Source organism: Myxocyprinus asiaticus, chromosome 49, assembly GCF_019703515.2.
Source record: "Myxocyprinus asiaticus isolate MX2 ecotype Aquarium Trade chromosome 49, UBuf_Myxa_2, whole genome shotgun sequence".
In the NCBI taxonomy this organism is placed as follows: domain Eukaryota; kingdom Metazoa; phylum Chordata; class Actinopteri; order Cypriniformes; family Catostomidae; genus Myxocyprinus; species Myxocyprinus asiaticus.
This window is the reverse complement of record NC_059392.1, coordinates 13,764,271-13,783,711: the sequence shown is the minus strand read 5'-3', so window position 1 is coordinate 13,783,711 and position 19,441 is coordinate 13,764,271. Positions and strand designations below refer to the sequence as shown.

Sequence of the window (19,441 nt, the reverse complement as noted above, 5' to 3'; positions counted from 1 at the left end):
CCCTCATTTCTTTTTTTTTATCCTTCCTTGTATTTATGCAAATGTGATTCTGGACCACATACTCGGAGTCTGCCTTCAGATGTAAATAAATTATTCTGTTCATTAATGGGCACTCAAGGAGATTCTATTAATCTGTTCATTATGGCACTTCAAAAACACACACAAAAAATACTTATTAAAAGCAGTTCCAGCTGAGTAAGCTTGTTACTGTGCGGCTTAACAATGCTTGTGGCACTCTACCAAAACCATGTGGGATAAAAAAAAAGCTTATATTTGGCAATTTGGAGTATATTCTATTATCACTGGTCAATCCTTTTGGGCGATTATGAATAAACATTACTTTTGGATATGCAATGAGACATATTTGCACATCATTTACATTTAATGAAAAAAATTGGCTGGAATTCTTTGCAAATTATCATGGTATGTTCTTTCGCCAATCTCCTTAATACTGTTCAAAGTGCTGTTGACACAGACAGGGGTTTGTCTTTGGGTCTTTTTTAGGAGCAGTGCAGAGGGCTCAGCAATTGATCGGTACATTGATCTAGCAGTGCCTGAATGACCGTAAAGGAATTGAATTGGTTTCATGAAGGGTATAATTTTTCTGAATAAATCATTCATTAATCCACTCAGTTGTATATTTTACGTACAATTTACGCAGAAATTCATATTTGAATTTCATGAATAAGGCCCAGTGAACACAATTTTTCAGACGATTTTGATCTTGCCTATATAGTGACAACAAACACGTTACTTTCTGTGAAAATTGTCCATAAAAACATTCTTATGAAAATTGTTGCATTCAATTTACTTTTATGAAAGATTTACACCGATATTTATAATATCAGATTGTTCAGAACATCATAAGGCCCAATAAATTAAAATGTAGTTCATATTTAATAGTCACTGTACACTGAAACAACAAATATGTTATTTTCCATGTAAATTGTTCGTAAAACCATTCTTACGTAAATGGCCACATTCAATTAAATTTAACGAACGATTAACACAGAAAATCGTTCTGCCCTTGTTTCGTAAATAAGGCCCAAAGAACACAAACTTTTGTTCATATTTTATAGCCACTGTATGTAGGGCTGCAACTAATGATTATTTTCATAATCGACTAATCTAATTATTATAATTATTTTAGTGATTATTGTACTATTTGGCGATTATTGCAACGATGAATCATTAGCTCTTGATCGACTATTCAGCTTGTGCCTCGACTTAAAAGGTTGTATTAAACTTGCTTACTAACAATAAAGAGGACAAAATCATATTTTAAAAATACCTCTAAATGACATTCACTGAAATTAAAAGTTTAATTCAGTAAAAAATTCAAAGCAAAAAACAAATCCTGTTGTAATCAAGAGTTTTTTTCTTGTTTTCCATTTAAATTATCTAAAAATCCTTAAAATACTATACATTTACTTGTGAATCAACATATTAGATATTTAGATTTGCTTTCAGAGAATGTAACTTGAATATAAGTGTATTTTGTATACAAGTGTATTTTTCACTCGTTCATATTTCTGCCAGTGCAGTAAAGAAAAAATATACTCGTATACAAGATATATTCTCTAAAAGCAAGTCTAAATATAAATGTTGCTTCTCAGGTAAATGTATCGTTTTAATAAGCTAATTTTAGATATTTTAAAATATTTAAATATTAAATATTGTATTCAACATTCTCCAATAACAATTTTTTCTTCTGCAGCATAGCTCCTAAATTAAATGTACGTTGTTTTAAAGGATTTTCAGATATTATTTTTGAAAAACAAGCCTAAAAAGTCTAATCAAAAACATATTTTGTTGCAGTGTATAATGGGCAAAAACTACACTCTCTCACCTTTCTGTTCACTTCTATCTATCTTTAACACACAAAAACAAACTCTCTCTTCTTAACAGAGCTGCATATCAGCGATTTTCTTCACAATAAGATACACACTGTGACACATACAGTATATTATGATTCAGTATGTCGCAAGCATCACGTTATAACCTAGCTGCAGCAAACGCGTACGAGGGACGAGCGTCCCCGTGCTATAGTGTGCCTCAGCCAGGTGCAGTTTCAATCTCTCCCCCTTCACACGACTCATAGAAGTGGAGCTGACTGCACAGAGAAATGCCATTTTCGGAGTTTATTTATGACCCCTTTCCTTATAATTTGAACTTTATTAAAGGATGCATTAAAGATATAATGGCAGGCTGTTTGCTTTTTAGATGTTCTGACATGCATGTTTTGCTTAAGTGGAATTCCAGATCTGGCTCTGCTTTATTTCACGATGACAGTGCTTCTGTACTTACTTATTTTGTATTTTTGCATTATAATTTCCTCATACTTTGCGATCTACATCACCTGAAGCTGTTTGGAAAGTTTAGAGTGCATCTGGACATGCGTTTTCTTTCTTTCCTCAGTCAGGCGCGAGCTGCGGTGCTCCTATTGCGCCATCATTAGTTTTGTATGATCTTATGTTACATTAAATGACATCAAATGACTATTCGACAAGGAACATTTTTGTCAACTATTTTTAATCTTTTCAGCCCTAACTGTATGCTGAAACAACAAATACACACCTTTGAGTAAGTTGTTCATAAAACAATTCTTACAATACGTAAATTGTTGGCATTCAAACCGCTCGTTTCATGAATAAAATAAGGCCCAATGAACGCAAATTTAAGGATGAATTTGAATGCCTTAATAGTGAGATAACAAAGACACTACTTTGTGTAGATTGTTAGAAAAAACATTTTTATGTAAATTCCCGCATTCAATTCAATTTTGCATACGATTCCACAGAAATTAATTCCGCTTGCATTTGAATAAATAAGGCCTAATTTCACATTTACAAACTATTTAGAAATTAATTTGTTCTACTCGTGTTACATGAATGAGTCCCAATAAACACAGACTTTATTCCTAAATGAAAGCCACTGTATATTGAAATATCGAAGATGCTACTTTCTGTGTAAATTGTTCGCAAAGCCATTCTTGCGTAAATTGTTGATTTAAATTTTACGAACAATTTACAAAGAAATTCATTTTGCTCGTGTTACATGAATGAGACCCAATAAATACAAACTTTATTCGTATTTGAAAGCCATTGTATATTGAAGTAACGAAGATGCTACTTTCTGTGTAAATTGTTTGTAAAGCCATACTTGTATAATTGTTAATTTCACATTTTATGAACGATTTACAAAGAAATTTGTTCTGTTCGTGTTACATGAATTAAGCCCAACAAATGCAAACTTTATTTGTATTTGAAAGTCACCGTATATTGAAACAACGAAGATGCTACTTTGTGTAAATTGTTCGTAAAGTCATTCTCGTGTAAACTGGTGCTCAATTTTATGAACGATTTACAAATATTTTTTTTTTGCTCGTTACATGAATGAGGCCCAATAAACGTAAACTTGATTGATATTTGAAAGCCATTGTATATTGAAATAATGAAGATGCTATTTTACTTTGTGTACATTTTTGTAAAGCCATTCTTGCATAAATTGTTAATTTAATTTTACAATCGACTTTTAATTGACTTTTACAATCTGTTCGTGCTTCATGAATGAAGCCCAATAAATGCAAACTTTGTTCATATTCGAAAGCCATTGTATATTTAAAAAACAAAGATGCTACTTTCTGTGTAAATTGTTCGTAAAACCATTCTTATGTAAATTGTTGAATTAAATTTTACAAGTAATTTCCACTGACAATTATTCAGCTCGTGATTCATGACTGATGCCTAATAAAAGCAAAAAAAAATTCGTATTTGATAACCACTGTAAAGACATTACACACAGTTGTTTAAAATTACTGAGCTTGCTTGTTGTAAGCGCACATCAGTGCCCAGTTACATACAGCTGTGACAGTGTAAAGGGAAGCCAGCTGACATGGAAACAAAAGTAATGACACACTTTAAAAGGTCAGAGATGCCTTCTCTGCCCATTGGACGTGTCTCTGGCATCGGCCCTGGCCTGCTGTGTCTTCCCCTGCTTTGACTCATGGCACCCTCGTCTGTTTGATGACCAAAACACGTCAGGCACCAGAGGCTCAGCGGGCAAAAAGCCTTTGATGAGAACGCTTGTCAGAAATCAGACGAAATGACAGGTTCCTTTATAGTGCAAGCATGTTTGACTTGCTTGGCAGAGATTTGTCCTTATGAAGCACAAATATGGAGAAATGCCAAGATGTTTTAACAATGCCAAATGCATAATGCATAAATCTGGTTCTTGGGCTGTTTCTTAAAAATCTTTCCTCTTGTATTCCAAGAATTTGTATTAGAAATCAGGGTATACAGTGGAAATTGTACAGTAATACAGTTGGTATAAGTCATGCATTTTGAAAAAAAAAAATAGAAACACTTCAAAGTCTGTAGATATTCTGGGCTTTTTGATTGCCACTTCTGGAAATACATTGACTCAACTGATTCTGTTGTATTTGTTATAGCTGAAAGAAGCAAAATCTAGAGTTGTGAGCAGTCAAAACAATCAGTTGTGAGCAGTCAAAACAATTGGAAAAAGATATTGATGGAGCCTCCCAAGGTAATACGAGGCGTTTCATTCAAGTTATCTCTGCCTTGAAACCGCAAGTCTTATTTTCATGTCCTTAACCCCCTCACTCTCTCACAGGAGTTTCTTCAAAGATTTGGATTTTTCTTTCATCATAATGATTACATTTCTGTATTTTCATAACCCTTGCGTAAACTTTTCACATGGGTAAACTGAGAGTCAAAACTGTTTTATATGTAGTTTTTCACATTGTTCACATTGAAAAATTTCACAGGTTTGAAGAAGCATTTCACAGGTTTAAAGAATAGTTGGACAGGGACTCATTTTCTTTACTTTTCCTCATTCTTTGCGGCATTTAACTCAAAGAGCTCTTTTCACGTACCTTTGCGTCTCAGTTTAATAATTGACGGAGAGAGCCATGAGAACCTAAGTGTGTGACAATGAAAACGTTGTTGGAGCAGTTCAGCCCCCGGGCAAAAGCACATCAATGTCCGTGCTCTCAGCAGCAATAGCTGGGGTAGTTGCGACGCTGAATATGCTACTTAATCATAGGGGATAAATGAAGCCACTAAACAAACAGATTCATTAGCAACAGTGAGAAATGGTGACATGTGCTGGGGTTTGGCAAAGTTCACATGAGAATGACCTCTTGTGACCTAGAGACCAATATAGGTTTCATTCTGGTTGTATGAGTTACATTCGTCAAGACTTATCAGACCTGCCAGTGGCGAGGCTGTGGGTTTACAGCGTTGTCTTCTTGGCAATGAAGTTGTAAAATTGCATAGAAATTTACACAGAAAAGGTTAGTAGGTTATTTTATCATACTTAATTCATGTTAACACACATATTTTTTAAGTTTTGTGGCTATTCTTTTGAAACAGTGAGCATTTTAATGTTTACGGATTGGCCCCGTTCACATCCATTGTAAGTGCCTCACTGTAACCCAGATTTTTGCTTTTTTTTTTTTTTTTAAGGAAAAGTCAATTCAAAATTATTTGTTTTGGTAATAAACACAAATGACTGTCCACTTGTTTGTGGTTTGAGGTTTTGAACATATCCAGCTATTTGACAACTTTTTTAACTTCTAGCTCAATGTTTCCCAATCAGGGGGTTGCAAAACCATAAGGGTCTGTGATGGAACTGCAGGGCATCCATGCAATTGTGAAGGAAATGCCAATGCTGAAATAAATGAAATAAAATGTGTAATACAAAAATAAATAAAAAAAACATAACATTTTAAAATGACGTATTACTGATTACAAACTCACAGTGCACAGAGCAAACTCAGTGAAACTGATGAAATTAGTCTGAATTATTTAATATAACAACAACAACAACAAAAAAAACGTTCTAGCTGAATAAAAAACAACAACAATCATCTTACATATTTTGTTCATCCATCTAACTTTGCATTCGTTGGCCTCTTTGCAGGTTGACGACCAAATGAAGCTTCTTCAGAACTGTTGGAGTGAACTCCTCATCCTGGACCATGTTTTCCGGCAGGTGATGCATGCCAAAGAGAACTCCATCCTCCTAGTCACAGGGCAACAGGTGAGTGGTCGCAACAACTCCGCTCCTGTAAACCGTCTGGCTACGTCAGACCCTCCCCATAGATCTCATCAGGCTTTTTTGCCAGTGTGGATCAACATCCTTTAAAGTGCTATCGACTGCCCCGGCCACTACATTAAAAATAGATTACGCTTAGGTATAAACTAATGTGGCCAGAATAATCAATTGTGCACGTCTTATCAAGTGTGTGGTGAACGAATAAATAAAATGGTTGGTTAAGCATGCATGAGTCAACATGGTGAAGACGGGATATGAGAAGGGAGAGAGACAGAGAGAGACAGACAGGGAGGGAAAGCAGAAGATATGTATGATTTACCTTTCTTGTCTCGGAGGACCAGCACTGGATGGACGCCTCAGGCTCTGTTGAGTCTCTCCGCACACGAGGACCTTTAATTCTGTCTTCGGCTCCACCGCATGCACAAACACATGCACACTTCGAGAAAAGGTTTAAACTGCTTATAAATAAATATGCTTCTGTCCGCCTGTCAGTAAGACATGTGTTTAAATTTTAATTCTGTGTTTTCCATCCACCCTCTCCTGCTCACAACAAAGTGATCTCCAACAGTAGTAACAGATCAAACATAGGTACTCATTCAAAACTTTTCAAACATTTTTCTATTCGATCTATATAACAAAAGTAAATTATGGGTAGTAAGCGATAAATATTAGCGTGTTTACAGTACATGCACGTTCTTACACAATAATGCTTGATAAGCCGACAATGTGTGTGATCATGTAAAAGCCTTGAACATTTTCCCTTTGTTGGGGTAAGATTATAAACAGTTAAGCAAAAAACGATGGACACCGGTAGATTGCTCATTGCCGATTTCGTGTTGCATGTGAACACCTTTACTGGCATTCTTCCCGGCTTATCCAGTGTGTGGAACTGTTGTGCACATGACTGTTTACATTTTTAATGTGAAAAGCAGCGAATAACCCGATAATTTAAAGTCTCATGTAAAGGCAGTTTCCTTGCGTTGTCGAATTTTTAGAATAAACTGATTTTTGGTAGTTATTTGCATATTGGTGTGCATATTAACGTACTCTATGATGAATATGACATAAATATGCCTTTTCAGAGCTATGGCCTAGTGGTTAGCCCACATGATCTGACATAGTGAGCCTTAGTGCTTACGTGAGCAATGCAAGTTCGAATCCAGCTTGCAACATTTCTGTAAGTAATGGATAAAGCAATTGCAACAATGCAAAACTATTGCTAAGGAACCCAAAATAATCATGATGGAACCAAAAATAATTGCAAGAGAATGCAACACTTTTTGTGAGAGAATGCAAAACTATTTCAAAAAATAAATCCCCTCCCTGTCATCTAAGGGGATCCATACTTCTCAGATGTTTCTCCTGAAAACAAAAGTACACTAGTAATCTCCCAAGTTTCCTCTACAGTTTCAGAGGAGATATAAACAATGTCTCAAACTATCCACACATTTGTCAAGATACCAAAGTCTGCAGTCAAAATTCAAAGATTTTATACAAAATCACACATTTCTCATCAAATTCACCCCAAACCAATTTATTTGCACTATGCTATCCATATTTATCTTAGAACTATATACTTTTACCACATCTTGTCTAATTTGTTATTTAAGGAGAAACAGCTGATACATAACTGAAAACTCCATAAAAAGTAACTTGTGAGCAATATAATTTCAGGTGTCACATCTGGAGATCTTTGAGGGTTCACTGTGCCATTGAATCTCTATCTTTGATTATCGCAGACTGGATTGTAACCGCTCTGTATAGCGCACTATGTTTGATTAGTGACGTCTGGAGGAGGGTTGGGGGCGGGGTGGAGGTGGGCCAGAACTTGTTTGCATATTTTGCCTAATGAACAGCTGGTGCTGAAAAAGCCTTTGGGGAGAGAGAAGGCAAAGACTCACACAGTTCATTACACCCTATTACTCCAGAGCAGACCACTGACAGCCCGACCACACAACACACCAACAAATGAATGCTCTGTATTTATTTCCACAATTATTTCCAAAATGTAAATGAAAATTAATAAAAGAATATTATCATTCAGATGAATATAACTTTAGATTGCCTCTGAGTCTAAATATGTAGTGTCTAATAGCACATATAATCAGATAGATAATTTTGTTTTCTGTGTTTTTGATTTGCAAGTACTTTAAAGGTATAGCTCACCCCCCAAAAAATAAAATTATGTTATTGTTTATTTAGCCTCATGCTGTTCCAATCCAGTATGACTTTAAGGGCTCTCAGTGAAAGTCAACTGAACTGCTCGCCTCGTCTGTTGTCTTGTTTGAGGACATGAATCATTGCTTCTCAATCTGAGTTTGAATGGCAGCAAAGCACTGTGACACATGACACTGCATGGGTGGATTTCCAATGTCACAGACCCACATTTCCCCCTCCCACTCCTTAAATCACAGCTTTTCCCCCCTATGTCTATCTGTCTCTCTCACACTGAAGGTTCCAGGCCTTCAAGAATCAGCATAATCAAAATCAAATGTATACAGTGCTTAGTCTTTTGTCAAGATCAAGTGTTCACTGATCATTGCAATGTCAGAATGACATTCCTACAGACTGTTTGCTGACAGTTACTGTATTTAGTAGGTTCTATCTCAGTATGCAAAAATTAGGCATATTCAAGCAGAGAAAGAATTTTTTGAAATCTTTTAAATCCTGATGAACACATTTTACTTCAAATTTAAATATTTTGACCAAATATTTTTCTTTTTTATGCTACATTTTGGTATTCTTTTGCCCTGAATTATCAAGAGCCAATATATTTGAAATTATAATAAAATGTATTAAAGTTTACATTATTATTAATATATTTGAATTATTTTATATTATTATTATATTTGTATAAATACAATAGTATGATCGTTTTATATTAGTAATGATAAATTATATAATTTTTTAAATATTTAAATGTTTATATTTCTCAAAATTAATATATGTATGCTTATATTAATTTCTTCCCCTATATTATGAATGAAACATTTATAAAGTGCAAATATGTGAGCCCATAGCACTAAGAACAGGTTGCTACTTGGGGCACATGGGCAGTTTGTTAAATCCCACCCATGAATTACGGCGGTGAAGAATTTGCAAATCTACAGCCAGGACTTAAAAAAATTCCACTCATCATATTTACACAATAAATAAATTCCAATCCGCCCACGTTTTTAATTGCAAATCCACCTCAAAGGGAGCTCTCCTTATGCTTAGGAGGTCCGTCGTCTACCTTCTTCCAGAAACCCTGGCGCAGTCAATTATGGTAATGAATTGTCAATAAATATAAAAATTTTATATGGACTGCTTACGGTGAGTGGCAGCTAAGGACTTGCCTCCAAGACAAATTTGCTGCTTCTGCAGATATTAAGTGCACCTGAAAGAGGAGGAGAGAGCCACGGGGGTCCCGCGCAGGGTTCTGCCCGCTAGCCTGGGGGACCTCCAGGGGCCTCCACTCACTCGCTCCTCTCTCCACTCCTCCTCCTCCCTTGTCTGGTGCAGGGCGCTAGGGTCCGAGGGTCTGGGCACCAGGGATGGAGAAACATGCAGCTCTTCCCGGTTCGGTATGTTTCTGATTATCATTCAGACCTCAGCCCGGCGCACTGTCCCTGCTGTGCAGAGAACAGCTCAGTTATGCTAGGGAAAGAGAGCTGCCAGAGCTGGTTATTTGCTTGATGTAGATAGAAAGGTTGTGTTAAGTGCAGTCTACTGTAGTTTGGCTGAAGTTTTAAACTGAAGTGAACCTGATTCAAGAAATAGACTTTTCAATGAACAACGAAGGCTGAAACTTTTTCTAAAACATCCCCTAAAACTAATACTCTTTTTTAATGAAATATTTTCGGCTCCAAACATATCGGAGTGGACCACATCGGTCTGACATCTTCTCAAAAATAAATTCAGGAATTGATAGTGTTTCTGTTGATGATCCATGCCCAAAGAAATGAATAGAAAAATTAATAAAATATCCAAAATGTAAAAAATAAATACAAATAATTAATCCCTTTGTGAATATCATGTAAATGTGTAAAATGTAAATGAGACTGAATAATGTTTCCTCCATATGAAGTTCATGTTTGTGTACATGTTGAAATGTAATAGTACTGAGCAGGGCCGTAACCCCTATAGACATCGAGGAAGCGCATCCCCCCAATATTCAGATCGATAGTGGATGATCAATATTGTTTTTTCAATGTCTGATTCTTAAAATTTTACAACTTTTCACTCAAACTGTTATGCTGGCAATATAATAAAAAGCTATATGAAATTAGCAAAATTGATGTTTTCATAAGTGGACTCTTGAATTTTAAAAGCCACTTTATGTACCAGAGATTGTTTCGAATTTTTATAGATGTGCCATGTTGCTTGTTGTAATGTCTTATCACCTATGTGTGTCTGTACTCTCGCCCCCTTTTCTTCAGGTGGATTATACCCTAATTGCCTCCCAAGCCGGGGCCACACTCAACAACCTCCTGAGTCACGCGCAGGAGCTGGTAAGCAAACTGCGTTCTCTCCAGCTGGACCAGAGGGAGTTTGTCTGCCTCAAGTTCCTGGTGCTGTTCAGCTTGGGTGAGTTTAGAGAAAGGGATGGAGGGGAAGAGAGAAGTGGGCAATGGCCTCTATGCATTATCCAAATCTCACTTGCAGGCTCCCAAGGTTCTTGAGGGACCTTGGGATAAGCCAGGAGACGCTATTCACTTTCCCTGTACGATAAGACCATAATTATGAATGCCACCGTCTCACCCGGATACCTTGTCTTGCCTGACTCTATCAGAACAGCCTTTTCTCTTCAAAACCAACTGTTAAACACTGTAGGAAACAGCAAAACTGTTCTAAGTACAGCGTTAAACTGCAGCCTTAACCAACAACCCAAATCTCTACAACCATACTCAGTCCAACCCAAATGTGGTTGTTTGTTAAAGGAGTTGTTCACCCAAAAATTATGTGTGAAAAATTATGGACCTCACATCATTTTTAACCTGTATAACTTGCTTTCCATATGACTTTTTCAGTGGAAAGCAAAAAGAGTAGTTTTGAGGAATATGACTTGTTTGCTATATTAGTTTGATATTCTCTAAAAATTCTCGCCTCTACCATGGCTTTCAAATCTCATTTGCGTTTGCGTACAATCAAACATGGCATGTCAGGATTTGTTGCACCATGTTTGGTGTCAGTGACAATCAGTCGAGAGTTCCGCAAGAGCCAGTGACATTTGACGTCAATAGTCTTGACGCGGCATATTTAAATGATCAGAATTTAAATTTTTGAGAGAACTAGTCTTTTAAATCAAAATTAAAGTGCAATATATTAAAACAGATCTCATTAGTTGGCATGGATATTTAACAAGCAACAGTAGCATGTTATAATGGTCATCTTAGTGGATTTTTGTCATGCTGTATCTGGTAAATCCAACCTGGTCACATGACAAGTCGTAATAATAGTACAAGATGGAAAAATTAAAAGAAGTCGGACGAGTTGGATCGTACAAAAACACACAAATTTTACTCCTATGGAGAAAATAAAAAACCAACGAATTATGTTATTATGATTTTCCTAAATTTAATCCCTAACCCAAACCTAAACATCAAGACTAACCCCAAACTTTTGTACCATGGAAGAAAGAAAACATTTGGGTTTGGAATGAGACAAGGGAAGTGTATTTCAGGTTAATGACATACATCAGTCATTTTCATTTGAATAAATAAACATGGAATAAGTAACAAAATGTTCTCACAGACGTTTTCTTTCTAAAAATAAAGTGTTGGTTGGGAGGCTAGCTAAAATTTGATGCCTGTATTGTATCGATTTGAAATTCTGTTTGTTGATTGGTTGGTCTCTATGGGAATAAAAATCAGATCTTTCAGTATGAGCCAAGTTGTACGATATCTTACGATTTTGCGAGTTGTCATGAGACTATGTTGGTTAAATCATTACATGGTACATGTAAATAGCACTTGAGAGTTACTAAGCCACAAATATTCCTGCTATAACTTGCACATGTACACAATCAAGGTCAAAGATTCATTGAAACGAAGCTCACACAAATGTAAAATCTTGCACCATTGGTTTAATAAATGTATGTGGTGAATGGATCCTGTTTTGCTTTTACAACTGTCAATAACCTTCTACTTGCTAGCCCGATATTTACATTGAAGTGATCACGTTACATCGCTCAAAATCATAAACCGATAAAACCTCTGAGGTCAAGGAAGCTCTTGCAACCAATTCACAAAAGACGCAGGTTGCCACCATGAAAGACTAGCACTGGGCGTCTGTTGGGCCCACAAGAACATTCTGGAATATTGATTTCCACCGTCCACATCGAAATTATCATCATATCAGTTGCGATTGTTCTGTCTTGTGGATCCAGATATTAGAAGAGACAGAATTTGATGTGTATACGGCGTGTGTGCTTTCAGTGGCAACTTTTCCATTTGCCACGTCCCTGAACTACTAGAAAACACAGAGTCGGGTGTGAGCATCTATGTCAGTTCCCTAGCCACACCTTGAAAAGGTTTTCCACATCTTACCTACACCAAAGACCAGCGCTCAGAATACATGAAACTCCCACCCAGATCACTCAGCCTTGCGAAGTTTATGTTTATGTTGATCGGGTTTGCATGGCGGAGGTGTTTTGCCATGGTAGAGGTTTGGGGGGGGGGGGTGTGTGTAAATAATTTGGCAAAAACATCATCCATAATAAAACTCTCACCTGAGGGGAGTGTATGGACCCAGTTACTGCCCCGTGCTAGCAGCTAACCCCACCCATGTTGTGTGCCAACCCAGAGAGACCATGACACTAAGAGAACTAAGCCTAAAGATCAAAGGTAGCTACGATTAATAGTATCCTGTGGGTGGTGGTTGAAAGGTGTTCTATGTATAAGTGAGCATACTCTTTGAGATATGTATACACTTTTCCTGTATTAAGGAGCCTGTCAGATTTTAATTAAATGAAGTATGAAAATCCCATATTGCCTTGTAAAAACTACAGGAATATCTCAATCCTTCATTCACAGAGTGCATTTTTCCACAAAGGCAAATATGAGGTTTTAGCCACAAGACATTTTTACAAGATATAACATGCGTACGTCACCAAGGTGATTTTGTGCATTTTTATCTAGATGTAATTCATAGAGCTTTTGCTCATCTGCAATACATTGCTACAGTGTTTTGGCAACGATTAAAGCCGTAAACATGCTCTATAGCCAATGTTTTGCAAGCACACAGTCCCATTGTACATGTGTGTTTCTGCATTACTGTGGCGGTAACAATCCTCTGTGCTCAAGGGGATTACCTTCAGATGTTTTTGCCATTAAACTATTTAATTATTCAGGTAGCTAGTTTTAAAAAATAAATTTAAGCTCTAACTTGCTCATCAAGATTTTCTTCCATCTGTAGCTTACCTGAAAACAAATGCTGATCGTAGAAGAAAACAGTTTAAACTAATGCCACAATGTATGTTGCCCTTGTGGCAATGATGAGAATGCAATACTTGTGTTGCTTTATGAATTGCATTCTAATGCATTTTGAAATACAATGACACGTGCAACCGAGCTTCCATTGCTAGATGCGCTTGCTGTCACATACTTGTGTAGAGTATGTTTTGGGCCTTAGTATTTTACATTTTAATTAGCTCTTTTAAGATGTTTACCAGATGTTTGTATGTTCTTAGAGAAGAACACAATGCTTACCAGGCGATAAGTGCTTTCACAGATATCTCAACCAGGTACGTTTGTTTAATGGGATGAAACTCAGGTGTATTACGTAAAGACATAATAAGTAGAATATGACTGTACAACACATCAATGTTGAAGATGTTAACCTTTTTTTCATGCTGAACATATTTCTTTATTTTTTTCCCCCTTTTCTCCCCAATATGGAATGTCCAATTCCCAATGCGCTCTAAGTCCTCGTGGTGATGTAGTGACTCGCCTCAATCCGGGTGGCGGAGGACAAATCTCAGTTGCCTCCACGTCTGAGACCGTCAATACGCGCATTTCGAACTCGCGACTCCAGGGGTGGTAGTCAGCGTCAGTACTCGCTGAGCTGCCCAGGCCCCCTGCTCAACATATTTCTGTCTCTACACTATACGATTCCACTGCAAACAACTGTTTATGGAGCCTGTTTTTTGCAGAGGCAGCTCAATTTGAATAAACCCCAAAACAGAAACAGATAAGCAGGTAAATGTGCTGGTAAACTCAAGGCCACACACAAACAAGCTCAATATACTGTGTGCCTGTCTGGCCTCCATAACATCCAATCCACTGGACCAGCCCTCTTAAACACTTTAAGCACAGTTTCTGGATTGAATTTACAAATGAAGCCATTTAACGGAAATCAAAGTCGCATTTACCCAGTCTGACATGTTTTTCCACTCCCCACTGCTCTAAGTTAGTGTTCGTTCTCTATCAGCATGCACAAACCATCGCTATTTGTCACTGTCGGGGAGCCCAGTGGGGCTCTTTGTAAAGCTAAGTGTCAATAAAGAGGAGGACAGACATGAGTTGACCCAGGAGCAGTCACTTGTCTCCTCGATTCCTCCGGCTTGTCAAGAGGACCGATTGCAGTTAACCAGTCACTTCTCATGCTTTTCCGCAGCCGAAGCGTCTCTATCTTTCGTGCTGTCAGTCTTCATGTATTGAATAGATGTTTGGGCTCTAGCTGGAGCTGAAGGCTTTATCAGTGTTTAAATAATTACAGCCAGGGCATTGATTTCCTCAACAGCATAAGAGGCGGTGAAGGATGAACAATGTTCTTGTTGGAGGGAGGAGGGTGAAGACGACTGAAACGTTGGCAAACATTTCAGGAGTCACGCAATCATATTTCTGCTGCCAGAGACGTCTGCAAGAAATGTAGAGCAGTAACTGAGCAGTTAAGTTAGTCAAGAAATTGCGTCTCACTCTAGTCAGACTGATCACACTGTGAATTGAGCAACAGTAGGTCAAAAGTTTTGCTGCTGAAATTGGTCTGTGCTTACCGAAATTCAGAGCACTTCACCCACTACCCAGTGACTGAAGCTGGAAGTGTTGTTTAACATATTGGCACATGTGAGCTTCAGTTTCAGGTTGAAACGTCCAGAGAGAGGTGCTAAAAGTGAGTTGTATTTTTAGTTGTAATTGATGTTAAACAGTCTACAGGAATTCATATTTTATTAACTTTACACCCTAACCCATACCCCAACCATAAACCTTACCGTCAAAAAAATAATAATTTTATAGTACTCTACCGATTTATCTATAAAGAACTCAAGCAGTGAAAATGAACAAAATGCACAGCAATGGTAAAAACCAGGGGTTCAAAATGAAAATTCTTTCATCATTTACTCACCCTCATGCCATTCCAGGGGTGTATGACTTTCTTTCTTGATCAGAACACATTTAAAGAAAAGTAGAAAAATATCTTAGCTCAGTAGGTTCTTAAAATGCACTTGGATGGTGATCTGACCTTTGAAGCTTTACAAATCACAGACAGTCAGCATAAATGTCATCCATACGACTCCACTGGTTAAATGAATGTCTTCTAAAGCAAAACAATCGCTTTTGGTGCGAAAAATATAAATATTTAACTATAAATCATCGCTTCCGGTTAACAGCATTATGCGCATTCACGATAGGGTGGACGTAATCTCTTGTTTTTCTCTCGGTTTAGACATCCAGGATAAGCACACAAATACCCAAAACAGATACAAATACAGATCTAAACCAAAACCAAAGAAGCTTCTGTACTCAGTTGTAAACAGTGCTGCTCTTCTGGGTGTGTTGCACGTGTCTGTTCACACACAAACGTGCCAACACGATTACGTCACACGCTCATACTGCAGCCGACTGGAAGTGATGATTTATAGTTAAAAAGTACTTAAATATTGATCTTTTTCACACCAAAAGCCATCGTTTTGCTTTAGATGACATTCATTTAACCAGCCGAGTCGTGTGGATGACATTTATGCTGACTGTCTGCTCTCTTTGGAGCTTCAAAGGTCGGATCACCATCCACTTGCATTTTAATGACCTACTGAGCAAAGATATTTTTTCTATTTTTCTTCAAATGTGTTCTGCTGAAGAAATAAAGTCATAAACACCTGGGATGGCATGAGGGTTAGTAAATGATGAGAGAATTTTCACTTTTGGGTTAACTAACCCTTTAAGGCGTGGCTATTTGAGAAGCAATAATATCTCCCTAGAAGTGGTGGGTAAACAATGAAATTGTCAAATATGTCCAGAGTGTGCTTTGTGCACAAAAGAGGATAGTGTAGTAGCTTGCCTTCATGAACCCACTTTTGCTTTGAATGGAAAACTGCACCAGTCCAGTTCTGTAAGTGACTAACAAACGGCAGCACTACATGTTTAGCACTCTAGACAACCAAAAAAACCCCACAAGCAACAAGCTCTTTTGACTCTCAGGTGCCTAAGGCTGGGCTCTGGGGATCTCTGGCAAACACCTCTGAACAACACATCATAAAGTCATGGCATGCATTCAAAAAGAGAGTCCTTTTCTCTTTTCCCTTCCTTTAAAGAAGCAAAAAAGGATGTTCCCACATAGATAGGCTCTAATTAAGATGGCCTGTGTTGTTTTCTTGATCTAAATCAATAAGTCTACCCTTGTGCAAAGAGAGGAGAGATCAGTAATGCATGCGGAAAGGTCTCATAACAGGTGCAAATATTCATTTCCTGAAACAGACCAAATAATTTGGAAGTCGGTTGGGATTGATTAACATTCGAGGGCTGGGACGGTTCAATATTTATGCCTTGGAGACCCCTGGCTGGGGCCAAATAATGGTGCATAAAACTGCAGCTATGTCTTAATTAAATGCAAGATAATGGGGGCAGGTTTTTCTTGTGAGCTATGCAGTTTGGCACTGACAGGTTGTAAGTCATGTGGAAGATGTGAGGCCTGAGCCTGATCAATACACATATAAAGCAAGTGCATGTGTGTGCAGCCACCCTTTGAAAAACCAGCATGCCAAAATGAAGATTTTATTGCTCAGAGGTTTCTCTTTCATAGCTCAGTTCTCTTTGTTTAAGTATCCACTTTGTCTCAGATAATTCTTGTAAAATGAGACAATTGTTGTCATATGAAAAAAAGATTGACGGCGAAGCTGTAGAAGCACATGTAGAATTTGTGGATGAAGAAAAAAATCAAATATTTATTTTCAATGATTTGTGACAGCCCTTTCCCGATCTGACCACTCAGTGCATCAAATTTAACACGCTCCCTTCCCATAAACATTCCTTGTTGTCACCAAATACGTTAATTTAGATTTCACTCAAAGGTGAAAAACCTTCTAATCAATCCTGAGTGCTCCGATATTTTACAAATCTGAAGTAGAGGAGGCAGAGGGCCGGTGCAATGACCCTAATATTTAAGGGTTATTTCTTTTGCCCACTGTCCTTTCATTCCACGTGACAGAAATCAAAAGCTTCACTCCTGCCACATCGGAGAGAGGCTCTCTTTGAAACGGCACCCTCATTAGGGGCCTTAAGAGGCTTTCAGACTTTATCAGGCTTTAAAAGCCGCTGATATCTGCCACATCTGTCTACACAGAGCAACACAGCGGGCTCTTGCATTTAAAGGGGAGTGAAAGGATGAACTGCACTTTGCCTTAAGCACTACTAGGTTTTGTCATGCATTCAGCAATTTCGCGGAATTCCAGCCATTCCTCTCTGATTTCGACACTTTGCTTGTGTGTCATTGCTGCAATCTGCTGTTATCTCATCGGTTTATCATTCTTTTTGTTCTTTATCTGTTACTACACATTACTTTATGATTAGCTTTAAATTCCAAACAATTTTATGTGTGATTGGTGCTCATTAGCCATTAGCTTTTGTGTGCCTAAAAACACTTCAGATAAGTCATGTGGACAAGTGTTCTATAGGCACTGGAATCTACATCTGTGGATTTACTCTTGATAAAGGCGAGATTAAAACTATTTGGGTGTATTATTGATGGATTGAAATTTCGCTGTGATGTTTTCAACTCTGCGATGCTTAAATTTGCTTCTCATATGTTTGATGTAATGCAAACAACACAAAAAGTATGACTATCACCGTTAAAGGGATAGTTTACTTAAAAATAAAAAATTATGTCATTATTTACTTACCCCTTGTGTTCTTCCAAACATGTAAGGGGCTGTTCACACCACATTTTTGCATCCGTCCTCACTGTTTTTCAGTTGTTATTTTATGTAAACATGCATTAGACGGACATCTTTGACCATCGTGTCTCACTACTTTTTTTTTTTCATCTTCTCACACAGGAGCACCATGTTTTTTAGACACTGAGTCAAGTTAAAAAAGAAGACACTTCTCGAGACACCTACTGTACGTTCTGTTGTTTTCATAGCGCTGCGTCAAGCTTCTATATCATATATTCGAATGATATATAGCTGAGGCCAACATATCTGCCTGATGTATATTTGGTATTTTAAAATTATTGGCATCGAACGATAAATTTTTCCATTTCACCGATATGTTTTGGAAACCATGGATGCACAAGAATCTTATTTTTTAAGATGTATTTTCTATTTTATAGAGGTAAAAGTTTTTCTGTAAAATTTTTTATAAATATGCTAAATAAAAGTTTTAATTATTTGCAATTTAATGTAAAAGTCATTTACTATCATATTAAATTGTGTCATAATATATTTTATATATATATATACATAGGCATTATATCGGCTTATCGGCCACCCTGCTCTCTAGATATCGCATCAGCCATTAAAAAAACTTTCAGTCGATAGAAAAAATAAAATAATAAAATGCAATGGAACTGAACAGTGACTGAGACTTTCATGCTGCCTTACATCTCCATTTGTGTTCCACAAAAGAAAAAGAAAAAATAAAGAAAAAATTTGGGCTCGGAACAACATGATGGTGAGTAAATGATGAGAAACTTTCTTTTTAGGTGACCTATCCCTTAAAGGGGGTGGTTATTTTCTGAACAAATTTTGGGTAAAATCAGTGAAATTCAGCATAATTAAATGGCAGGCATTCAAATTCTGTTTTCAGAATATTATTAAATCTGGCACTAAAATTTTAACCATAATGTGTTTTTAAAAGTTTGGTCGAAAATTTCCCCACTTCCAGAAAAACATTTTCAAACTTTCTTTGTTTTGTTAAATTGGTAGGAACTAGAACGGCTGGTTTTCCTTTGACAAAAGCCCTGAATGAAGTGATTGAGAATACAGTGAGCTTTATGCTTGTTCTCCTTCTCTCGCTCCATCTCACAACTCTTGCTTTCGTCCCTTTGGGTTCCTCTCTTCCTCTGCCAGACCCTTATTACAAGCTGTCAGTTTATTATAAAACATTAGGAAAGCAGAGGGACACTTGCTGTAACTGTCTTATCGATCTGGGGGATAGATTTTGTG

General features: G+C 37.2%; 1 protein-coding gene across 2 annotated transcripts in view; it reads left to right on the top strand.

The window, feature by feature from the left end:
• Positions 1-19,441, top strand: part of nr5a2 (nuclear receptor subfamily 5, group A, member 2) — a 64,214-nt gene that overhangs the window by 33,004 nt on the left and 11,769 nt on the right. For both annotated transcript variants that reach the window (XM_051694028.1, XM_051694029.1), the window contains exons 5-6: positions 5,944-6,063; positions 10,500-10,647. In XM_051694028.1, coding sequence (XP_051549988.1) covers positions 5,944-6,063; positions 10,500-10,647 — 268 coding nt within the window. The remainder of the gene's footprint in view (positions 1-5,943; positions 6,064-10,499; positions 10,648-19,441) is intronic.